General features: G+C 36.6%; 1 protein-coding gene across 9 annotated transcripts in view; it reads right to left on the bottom strand.

The window, feature by feature from the left end:
* CEP290 (centrosomal protein 290) overlaps positions 1-12431 on the bottom strand; it is a 95226-nt gene that overhangs the window by 71838 nt on the left and 10957 nt on the right. For all 9 annotated transcript variants that reach the window (XR_011464255.1, XR_011464254.1, XM_070370952.1 and 6 more), the window contains exons 7-13: positions 10721-10774; positions 9827-9979; positions 9316-9498; positions 8707-8796; positions 7849-7971; positions 6466-6589; positions 310-482 (exon numbers count right to left, since the gene is read on the bottom strand). Coding sequence is in view for 7 of the 9 variants with exons in the window: in XM_070370952.1 (XP_070227053.1) it covers positions 310-482; positions 6466-6589; positions 7849-7971; positions 8707-8796; positions 9316-9498; positions 9827-9979; positions 10721-10774 (900 nt within the window). In the remaining 2 variants the exon portion in view is untranslated. The remainder of the gene's footprint in view (positions 1-309; positions 483-6465; positions 6590-7848; positions 7972-8706; positions 8797-9315; positions 9499-9826; positions 9980-10720; positions 10775-12431) is intronic.

Below are 12431 nucleotides of genomic sequence, written 5' to 3'. Positions count from 1 at the left end.
GCCCCAATTACAACTTTTACACCATCAGTGGTGTCACATGGTGGTACAGTGGCATAGATTACAAAGAATGGAATCCAGGTGCCTCAGCAAAGCTGATTATCTGAGCAAAAGCCTTTAGCCAGATGGTTTGAAAACAATTTTCCTGCCAAAAAGTTAATGTTACACAGAAGTCTGAACACTTCAGTGTAACTCAGTTAGGATAACCTTTATCATGAGATACTTCTGGAATGTTTTTAAACGCACACAGTAAATGGCACAGAACAGTCTTACTTGAAGTGGTTCCGTGATTGACAAGATAAAAATACATACGGATTCATAATCTTTTAATCGCTTCAAAGTCTCAACCAGTTCTTTATCCTTTTCCCTAGCATCAGCCTCAGCCAGTTCAGCTGTTCTCTCAGCCTCTTTAGTTCTCTCTTCTAAAATTTGAACCTTAGACTGAATTTTCATATAATGAGTCCGCTGCGTAAGTGTTGAAGCTCCTACAGGGTAAAAATTAAAATCATCAATGAACTGAAGTGATTACTTACTCCTATAAATGACTGATTACAATATGGGAAGCAGGAAGAGTGATATGTCATTTAAAAAAGACCATTTAATATTACAAATTTATATTTATAAAACAACTCAAACTACTACACAATTGCACTCATCTCACATGCTAGTAAAGTAATGCTCAAAATTCTCCAAGCCAGGCTTCAGCAATATGTGAACCGTGAACTTCCAGATGTTCAACCTGGTTTTAGAAAAGGCAGAGGAACCAGAGATCAAATTACCAACATCCAATGGATCATCAAAAAAGCAAGAAAGTTGCAGAAAACATCTATTTCTGCTTTATTGACTATGCCAAAGCCTTTGACTGTGTGGATCACAATCAACTGTGGAAAATTCTGAAAGAGATGGGAATACCAGACCACCTGACCTGCCTCTTGAGAAACCTGTATGCAAGTCAGGAAGCAACAGTTAGAACTGGACATGGAACAACAGACTGGTTCCAAATAGGAAAAGGAGTACGTCAAGGCTGTATGTTGTCACCCTGCTTATTTAACTTATATGCAGAGTACATCATGAGAAACGCTGGGCTTGAGGAAGCACAGCTGGAATCAAGATTGCTGGGAGAAATATGAATAACCTCAGATATGCAGATGACACCACCCTTATGGCAGAAAATGAAGAAGAACTAAAGAGCCTCTTGATGAAAGTGAAAGAGGAGAGTGAAAAAGTTGGCTTAAAGCTCAACATCCAGAAATCTAAAAGCATGGCATCTGGTCCCATCACTTCATGTCAACAGATGGGGAAACAGTGGCTGACTTTATTTTTCTGGCCTCCAAAATCACTGCAGATGGTGACTGCAACCATGAAATTAAAAGACGCTTACTCCTTGGAAGGAAAGTTATGACCAACCTAGATAGCATATTCAAAAGCAGAGACATTACTTTGCCAACAAAGATCCGTCTAGTCAAGGCTATGGTTTTTCCAGTGGTCATGTATGGATGTGAGAGTTGGACTATAAGGAAAGCTGAGCACCAAAGAACTGATGCTTTTGAACTGTGTTGTTGGAGAAGACTCTTGAGAGTCCCTTGGACTGCAAGGAGATCCAACCAGTCCATCCTAAAGGAGATCAGTCCTGGGTGTTCATTGGTAGGACTGATGTTGAAGCTGAAACTCCAATACTTTGGCCACCTCATGTGAAGAGCTGACTCATTTGAAAAGACTGTGATGCTGGGAAAGATTGAGGGCAGGAGGAGAAGGGGACAACAGAGGATGAGATGGTTGGATGGCATCACCAACTCAATGGACATGGGTTTGGGTGGACTCCGGCAGTTGGTGATGGACAGGGAGGCCTGGCATGGCACGGTTCATTGGGTCGCAAAGAGCTGGACACGACTGAGTGACTAAACTGAACTGAATTCAGTTTTATTAATAAAACTAAAAAGGATTCTAAGAAAATCTTCTTAGCTGAAAGGGTATGGATTATAAAAGACTGGAAAGCACTGCTTTACAGGGAATGATCATTGTGGCCCACTGTGTCCACTGTAATAGAATTATGGTCTTTTAGTTGGACACAGAGCCACTTCAAATAAAAACTAAATTTCCACTTATATTTCAGTAGCCAAGGGTGGCCATGTGACTAAAGGATATAAACAGAAAGACCATGTGCACATTTTCAGGAAATGTTTTTTAAAGCAGAGGAGTGAAACTTTCTTTTCTCCTTCCTTCTGCCTGCCAGCTGGAATACGTACATTAGGGCTCCGGCCAGACTCAGTCTTATAACATGAGATGGAAACCACATGTTGAGATAGGCAGAGCAACAAGATAATAGGGACTTGGTACCTGGTATTTGTACAACTAGCACACCAACCCTATACAAGTTGCCTCAGCTTTGATTATATTATGGAAAAGTGCATTTCCATCCTGTTTAAACCACTGTTACATTTGATTTTTTTTTTCTATCACTTGCAATTAAACTTAACTGTAACTAGTTGCTAAAAATTCCTACTTGTACATCTTACCAAATTGTTGCTAAGACCAAAATAAACATTCCTATCATTTTAAAATTTACTGCCAATAATCACTCTTATATAGTAAACATCTACTGAATTACAGGGTTTATACTTATATAAGGCATCGGTCTAGTGTGGGAGATCACACGTGTTTCTAAGAAGTGAGCCCTGCTCTCTGGAGAATGTGAAAGAGGCTGCTGTCCCCACAATCTATTCTCCCTTTCTTCTGCATTGTTGTTCAGTTGCTAAGTAGTGTCTGACTCTTTGCGACCCCATGGACTGCAGCACACCAGGCTCCTCTGTCCTTTACTACCTCTCGGAGTTTGCTCAAATTCATGTCCATTGAGTTGGTGATGCTATCTAATCATCTCATCCTCTGCCACCCCTTTCTCCTTTTGCCTTCAATCTTTCCCAGCATCAAGGTCTTTCCCAATGACTTGGCTCTTCGCATTAGGTGACCAAAATACTGGAGCTTCAGCCTCAGCCATCAGTCCTTCCAATGAATATTCAGGGTTGATTTCCTTTAGTACTGACTGGTTTGATCTCCTTGCAGTCTGTAAGGACTTCCACTGCATGACCCTTCCGCAGTAAATTACTCCTTGTCCTTCAGTACACGCTCTTTGCTTCTTGCCTCCTCTTGCTCTATCTCGCTGTTTGGGACTGGAAGTGAGGGTAAAGTTCTATTTTACATGAGGCAAATGAAGGCAATACCCTAGACCACCTAATTCTAGATCAGTACACAGTGATAAATAAACTTCCATTGTGATTTTTGCCACCATTTTTCAGATACTCCTGAGAGCTAAAACTAACCCAAATCAATGAAGGGGGAACACCACAGACTGACATATACATGTTAAAGCCAAGACAAAGAGACTGTGTAGTATACACCCCTTCTGTAGGCTTTAGAGGTCATATGACTACAGACCAACATGCTGCTGCTAAGTAGCTTCAGTCGTGTCCGACTCTGTGCGACCCCATAGACGGCAGCCCACCAGGCTCCCCCGTCCCTGGGATTCTCCAGGCAAGAACACTGGAGTGGGTTGTCATTTTCTTCTCCAATGCATGAAGGTGAAAAGTGAAAGTGAAGTCACTCAGTCGTGTCTGACTCGTAGCGACCCCATGGACTGCAGCCTACCAGGCTCCTCCATCCATGGGATTTTCCAGGCAAGAGTACTGGAGTGGGGTGCCATTGCCTTCTCCAACATAGTGTCATTAAATAAGACCTCTTCCTTATTTGACAGCAGAGATCAACTGTCAGTTTTCCTCCTCTTGACTGGAATATGCGAACTCCACAATATCTATCATCCTTTTAAAGTAATTTAAGCTACTGGCAAAATGTAACTCTCATACATACATAATAGAGACACACATATAAATAAGTATATCCAGTGGACCTTGATGGTGCTCAATGATTACAGTACATTTCCTGAGTCTGTTCATTCTTCCAGATGACCAGTTCATACTTTCTCTTTACTTCTTTCACCTCAAACTTCTAATACATCTGCTTCTATCCACACTTTCATCTGAGAACTCTGCTTGTTTACTGAGAAAATAGAAGTTTTTACTGTCAGGACATCTACCCAACCACATTCAACTCCATGTATACACTCTAGCTTTCTTCCTGCTACTATGGGTAACTCTATGCTCCTAAGCTTTCTACTCCAGTGAACACTAGATCCCATCCCATTGCTTCCTTGAGGCTATTAGTTCAGAAGTCCTTCTCTCATTTCCCTGCTTCATCAATTCATGACTTGCTTCTTCTTTAATGGATCTTTCCTATTAACTTAGAAACATGATTATTTCATCCATTTTAAAAAACACTTTTTAACCTTCTTCCCCCAAGATACAACTCTATTTCTCTCTTTTCCTTTGCAGAAACAGCCCTCAGAAGTCTTTGTATTTGCCCTATTTCACCTCTGTATTTTCTCTTGAACTAAAACAACCACTGATGAATCCAGTGGTCAATTTTCAGTGCTCCTGTTGACTTACCAGCAGCAATGAACATAGCACTGAACACAGCTGCTTATGCTCTTCCTTAATGACATTCCTCATGTGAGTTTCGGGACTCCTTATACTTCTGGTTTTCCTCCCATCTCCCAGGTCTTTCCTTTTCAGTCTCTTTGGTTGTTCCTTTTCATCTCCCCAACTCTAAGGTAGAAGCATCCCAGAGCTCGGTCTTAAGATTTTTCTTCTTAACCAACACTCTCTATCTTCTCCCTTGATCATCTCAGCCAGCTTCATGACTTCCACTACCATTTTTATGCATATAGTTCCCAAATTGGTATGTTTAGCCTAGACTACCCTCCTGAACCTGAGACTTTTATATACAAGTACCTACTTAATGTGCTTCCCTGGTGGCTCAGTCAGTAAAGAAACTGCCTGCAATGTAAGAGACTGCCTGCAGGAGAACTGGGTTCCATCTCTGGGTCAGGAAGATCCCCTGGAGGGGGAAATGGCAACCCACTCTAGTATTCTTGCCTGGGAAATCCCACAGATAGAGGAGACTGAAGGCAACAGTCCATGGAGTCACTAAAGTCAGACATGACTTAGCAACTAAATCACCACCACCACCACCTACTTAACACTTTCACTCAGATGTCTACTAAGCATCTCTCACTTAACAAGTCTTATTTAACTAAGTATCTGATCATCTCTAAACCTTCTCTTTCCACAGTCCTCCCCAGCATTCAGACCAAAAACCTTGATAACTTTCTTACCTCTTGCATCTTATCTGTCAGCAAATTTCATTTCCATCACCTTCAAAATACATCCAGAACTGACTACTTATAACTTCACTGCTACCTCCATGCTTTTGGCTACCGTCACTTTTCCCCAGGTTGCTACAATAGATTTATTGTAAGCAGGTTTCCCTGCTTCTGTCCTTACCAGTCCTCAAGTCTATGGCAAACACAGTCCAAGTCAAACTACATCACTCCTTTCTTCAGAAACTTTCCTTGATATCCATTCTCACTTAAAAGAAAAGCCAAAGTCCTTGCAATGAATTGTAAGGCCCCATATGATACAGCCTCACCTCTCTGATTGCATACGGAGGACTGCCCACCTGCTCACTCTACTCCAGGCAAAATGGCTTCTTTGCTGTCCCTCAAACATGCACCATGCACTCCTGCTTCAGTACCCTGAGCTTATTTGCCCCCTCCTCAGGAACATATGCATGGCTCCCTCCCTCAGTTCCTTTAAGTCTTTGTTTAAATATCTCCTCAATGAGGCTTTTGTTTCACTATCTAAATTACAACTACACCAACACCAACACCAACACCATTACTTTACTTACACAAAAACACACACACAGACTCACTCATTATTTCCCATGTCTTATTTTTTTATCTTGGCAATCATAATAAATGGACTTACTATGTCATGAAATTATGAACAGTTTGCATTAATGTGCTCTAGTATAACTATAGCATGTAGTGGTATGGAAATACAGGATCAAGGATGTTGTAAGGACTTACATTCAAAAGATTTGATGAGTTAGGTAAGCTTGCATGACCCAGGGTAGGGAGAAAATGACATTAGCAAGTCCGGTAAGATTAATTCACATGTTGACAAGTCAATTACTTTTGAAAAATCTCTGCAACATTGTTACACTTATCAAAAGTTTATTTTCTTTCCTTCTCTGTTGATTACAAAAAGGAGGATAAATACTATCACCATTTTTCATTTCTTTTATACAGCCAATCTGGCAATAGAGGTTAATGTAACTTTCATCAGAGAAAATCTATAGAAAATACTGCCACCATTTACAAGTTTAAACACTAGTATCACATGTAAAGTAGTTAATAATATCAGGTAAAATTTTTTTAAATATGGTAAAATCCAAATAGAGAAAAATCAATAATATATCTATTGCTATAACATAATTCCATTTTAATAAAAATAAAACATTTTTAAAATTTAATGGTATCTAAAATAACTACTTACTTATTAAACACTGAATTACCTTTATTTCTTTGGAGCTCATTTTTCAGATCTTCAATTATAAACGTATTTTTTTCCATTTCTTTTGTATATTGTTCAACTTGTTCAGTGAGCATTTTAATTTGACTATCTCGCTCTTGTATACCCTATAAAATATTTTGAACATCACATATTTTCACTTTCTGAATATTAATATACAATTTAGAAGTAAGAGGGCTTCCCTTGTGGCTCAGCTGGTAAAGAATCCGCCTGCAATGCGGGAGACATGGGTTCGATTCCTGGGCTGGGAAGATCCCCTGGAGAAGGGAAAGGCTACCCACTGCAGTATTCTGGCCTAGAGACTTCCACGGACAGTACAGTCCATGGGGTTGCAAAGAGTCAAATACGATTGAGCAACTTTCACTAGAAGTAAGAAAAAGGTAGGTCTTGTTTTATTCAACAGAATTATAAAATATATTTTTTATAAGTCAAAACTCTGTCTTTTACTATTTTGTATACCTCAACTACACTACTCACTGTAGGTATACTGCTGTCTCTCCAGTACTTAAAGATAATACAAGGGCTAGCAATCTGGCAAACAGAAATTCCAGAACTCTCTAATGTTTGTGACTTATGACTTCTTATGTGTTATTTTTCGTCATCATCCAACTATCTTTTTATCATTTTATGTTTCCATTTTGCCTTGTGCTTTTTTTCCCTTACCCAACTTCACTTTCATCCTTATAGTACACTTCAAATGAAAATCTTGTCCTTTGCAACTGTCCTTATTCTCCAAATACTTCCTAAATTTCCTTCTTTCTTTTAGACTATGACTAGAAAAAACAGTTTATGCAAGTGTAACTTCTTTCCTTTTTTCCTTTCCTTCTTTTATTTTTGGTCATGCCACACAGCTTGCAAGATCTTAGTTCCCAGACCAGGGATCAAACTCATGTCCCCTGAAGTGGGCACATGGAGTCCTAACCACTGGACTACCAGGCATATATGAATACATTGGTACTAAATATAAAAATTCTATGCAGTAAAAATTATAGCCATATTTTAGTTTATTTCACATTGTACAGCATATTTCAGCACTAAAACACAGTATAATAAAGTTTAGTAAGAGTATTAGGATATTCAAATTTCTAAAAGTTTCTAATAGTTCCTTATAAATAATTCCCAAACAATAAATGTATTATCTGCATCAACAGAGAAAAATACACAAAATAATTCTATTCCTAACTCTAAACCTAATTATAATTTTTGCCTAGGAATGGATGGTATAAGAAACTTCTAAAAACTTTATTATCTACCCAAAGGTGCCAGTGACTAGATTAGGCCCAGGAGATAAATCAAAGACAGTTCAGAGTTTCACTGCCAACTTTAATAAAACTCATTGACAAATCAAATTTTGAGAAAGTTTTACCTGTTGTAGAGCCATAACATTACTTTTATCAGCATCAAGCTGGGCATTTTTCAGTTTGTCCCGCAGACTATGTAACATTTGCTGATACTCAATAATTTCATCATCTTTAGAAGACAAAATTAACTAGAAATAAACAAAATAGGGTCTGTTACATAACATCAAAATTAATAAACCATTTCTCATTTATGATCAACACTTCAATACATACTATTAGCAGATCAAGAAAATGCAGGCAAAAAAATCTTGGAAGTGAGAACACAGCAACAATTGGAATGACCAGTGTCCCTTTTGTGCATACTGCCTGAAGTTCAAATAAGAAGTGATTCAAAGATACACACTGTGCTTTTTTCTTTTTAAGGAATTCAATCTTTTCATTTAAACAACCTCAAGTTTTCAAAACCCATTCCTAAAACAAGAAGTTATAACTACCTCCCTGCAATTACAAAGTGTATACAACTAATCTTTAAAAAGAAAACATTAAAATGACATGAAGAAGCATAAATATCCTGAATGAATGAAAGAGGCATTATCTACAAAGAAAAATTACAGTCATACAGTCATTAAAAAGAACAAAGCAATACTATATGCACTGATGTAGACTAAAACTTAAAAGATACTAAGTAAAAACAAAGTGAAGAATACATTTACTAACGTCTCTCCTCCAAAATTAAATGACTAAAAACAACTCTAGAGGTCTATACATGGCAGTTCTTAAAACTTTTCAAGCTAAGATATTTTATACACCTTTGGAAATGCCTAATAAAAATGTCACTAACCAGTACAAAGCCTTTAAAGAAAATTAAGACTAAAAATTGAAATCTAAAATTAAAAGCTATTACAGCAATTGAAAAAAAGCACCTTCCACTCTTCTACTTTTGCATTGACAGCTGCCATGATTGGATCATCTTCTTCATTTTTTGCTTTCAGAAGATCTGTAAGCTCCTGCACCTAAAAGGCAACAATTATTCCAAAAACGTTGTAAAACAGTGTAACACAAACATATTTATTATAACTGAATATTTATACATGCATTATACACAGTGATAAGCATACACATGCACATATATACATATATATTTAAAGGCATATTCATTATTGGAGCAGTTCTGTACCTAGGGTGACATTAAATGGTTTGTGCATCTTTACAGTTGTTCACAGGACCTCTAGGAGTCTTTAATAGAAAGTTCCCCAAATTAATAGCTTTGTAGGACTGCTGTCTATATACTCATTCAGATATCACCCATACATCCTACATGGCAAGAAGTATAAGGTATGGGTAAGGAAACTAGAAAAGCACATAGAGACAAATATATCAGCATGGTAACATATTACAGTGTAAGATGGTATATTAGAGCATAAGACAAAATCTCATATCCTAGGAAGTTAAAGTACTTTCCAATTTCAAATAAACAGTAATGAGGCAATATGAAGTCTGTCCAAATAAGTTAATCTAACGAGAATCCTTACTTGAAGCCGGTAATGATCATTTTCTTTTTTTAACTGGTCCATCATACTATCTGTCTGATGCACAACAGCTTTCATCCTATTATATTCATCAGTCATCTTCTCCATTTCCTGGACAGACTCCTCTAAATTTTTTCTCATTTCTTGATTCTGAAGTTCAATTTTCTCATTAGCTTCTGTTAAAGTCTAGGAAAGATAAAGGCATTACTAAAACAAATTAAAATTAAATGGAGAAAATGGAACTTTATAGATATTTTGTATCAACTAAATCAAATTTACCAACTAAATCAAATATTAAGAAAACTATAACTAAGAATCTTAGTTCTTAAGAAATGTACAAGATAGACATAAAACAAGAATAAATTTGCAAGATTTGGAACTCCAAAGATGCAATTTATTTAATGTTTTACAAATACACATTTGCAGATTTACATTAAATATATTACTAGATTTACATTATAGTGAAAGTTTTATAAAAAAATTATGGCTTTGAACTGACTTCCATTCATTTTACCTGAATTTCATCCAGATATTGGACAAGTTCATAGTTTTTTTTAGACAATTGTGATCGGTAGTCACTGTCTTCTCCTCTTCTTGATAAAAGTGTTTCTTTTTGCGAATCTATTTGTTTTTGATAGTCAATAATATCCTGACGAAGCTGTTCATTCTGAAGGTAGATCAAGCACAATATTCTATTTTAAAAAAACTATCCAAAGAAACAAAATTTCACCCTCTAAATAATGATCTCAAAACAGACCTTTAAAATCCCAAGGTTTCACAACACTTAAAGCCTCACCTTTTTCTTTAGACGTTTGTTCTCCAGAAAAGGACAAGAAGAAGGTAATTAGAAATGAGAAAGATAATATATAATTAAGTATAATAAGAAGAAATTAAAGGAAAAAAAGAAATTTTAGGAGAATAAGATATTATTTTGGATAATCAAAGAAAGCAAGAATATTAATTATCAACAAAACAAAAACATTTTGATTATATTAAAAAATAAAAATTCATGATAAACAATGTACATTATTTGGCTCAGAAGAACCAAATAATTAACAGAATTTGTAAGATTTCATAAGAAACAAAAGTTTTAAAAGAATGCCAGATAAAATAAAAGGAAGTAAGGCAGAAATCCACTCACACATTGAGTTAGCAAACTAGCAATGAACAGCTTAAAAAAGAAAGTAAGATTTACCCACAGAGATCTAACAAATGAATGCAGTACTTAACGAGTTCACCTTTCTATTTATTTTCTATTTCCCTAAGATAAAGTCATACCATAAAAATCACAGTTCAAAACATCAATTACTTAGACAATTCCAGTTCTGGTTACACAATTAATTTATGAAAACTTTTTTAATATGTATCTTTGTTGAACCACCACAACTACTGAATTTGTTTTACCAACCTCTCTCCTTAATTTGCTGTTTTCATTTTCTGCCTCCTCATTTCGAAGAGCCAACTAAAATAGGAAAAAAAATAAAAAAGATAACATTCAGCGGTAATTCAATGTAATGTCAGGTTTTCAGTTTCTCGTCAATAAAGCAGAGAATGTTTAATTACTGAGGACTTCATGTTGACCCAAGACATGAACAGTAAGCCAAAATTTTGAAAACTAAGGATAGGAAGGATTAAGCAGGTTGAGTTTAAAAAACAAAAGACTCTAACCAAAGGATACAGAAAACAAAACCATTACTCTTATTCCCCAGCCTAAAACCTATTAATGAGCAGTCTTCTGTCCAAGATCTCTACTGTTTTGCAGTTCTATCATCAGAGCTAAAAGACTTCACTCTCAGGGAGCATTAAATTACTTAGAAATACAAAGCAGTACAACATAATGCTTAAAAAGAACCATGGATGCTTGGATTTTGGCTGGGGAAACTAAAAAGACATCACTGGGTCAACAGAGGAAATCTAATTATGGACTATCTATTAGAAAACAGCATTGAATTGACACTACATTTCCTGAGTACGCTAATTATATAAGTAGTTATATTGAAAAATACTTCTCCTTTCAGTGGAAATATACTGAAATATTTAAGAATAAAATATCATAATATTTGTAATATTTAAAAGAGAAGTACCACACTATCTCACATTAACTCTAATGGCTCACCAAAAAAGAAAGGAGAGGAGAAGGAAGCAAGAGGAGGAGGGAAGGGGAGGGAAGTAAGTCTGTGTGTGCAAAGACACTGACAGATAAAGCATATGTAGCACGGTGTTAACTGGTGAGCCTACATAAAGAGTATGTGAGTGTTTATTGCTTTTCCTAAAATCTTCATGAAGATAAAGTTTTCAAAATAAAAAGTTTAAAGAAAATTCATAATCAAATGCAATGTGCTATACAAATTTGGGGGCTTCCCTGGTGGCTCAGCAGTGAAAAACCTGCCTGCAGTACAGGAGCCATAGGAGACAGGGGTTCAATCCCTGGGTTGGGAAGATCCTTTGGAGGAGAGCATGACAACCCACTCCAGTATTCTTGCCTGGAGAATCCCATGGACAGAGGAGCCCAAAGGGCTACAGTCCCTAGGGTCGCAAAGAGTTGGACACGACTGAAGTGATGCACGCTTACAAATTTTACAAGTTTACCATTATCATTATCATCATCTGGGAATTAAGAGTCCTATCCTGTTTTGAACTGGAAAATTTAACAATAAAACACATGTCAAGAACTTAAAGACAAAACCGTTTATGCTACTAATGCTCATTTTCCTTGGTTTTTGAAACATCATGCTCCTGATACTTTTCTTGGGCTGTTCCTTGAAGCATTCTTTCTATTTCATTAGACATTTCTATGCCTTAGAGATCAGCCTTCCAATCACTTCTATTGCTTCAGTATCTGTGACCCACAAACTCTTATCATCTATCCAGTGTCTCTCATGATTTCCAATCCACAGATATCCTTTTGGAATATGCATGTTCCACAACAAGAAAAGCCACTGCAATGAGAAGTCCACATAATGCTACTAAAGAGTAGACCATACTCACTGCAACTAGAGAAAGCCCACACAGCAATGAATATCCAGTGTAGCCAAAAATAAATTAATTTGAAAAACTGTTTTAAAAAAATCAAACTCAAAAAAAAAAAAAAAGACTGACTTATGTATACCTTTCCATGG

Source organism: Bos mutus, chromosome 5 (assembly GCF_027580195.1).
Source record: "Bos mutus isolate GX-2022 chromosome 5, NWIPB_WYAK_1.1, whole genome shotgun sequence".
Lineage (NCBI taxonomy): Eukaryota > Metazoa > Chordata > Mammalia > Artiodactyla > Bovidae > Bos > Bos mutus.
The sequence above is the reverse complement of the archived record's forward strand: the minus strand, read 5'-3'. Positions and strand labels throughout refer to the sequence as shown.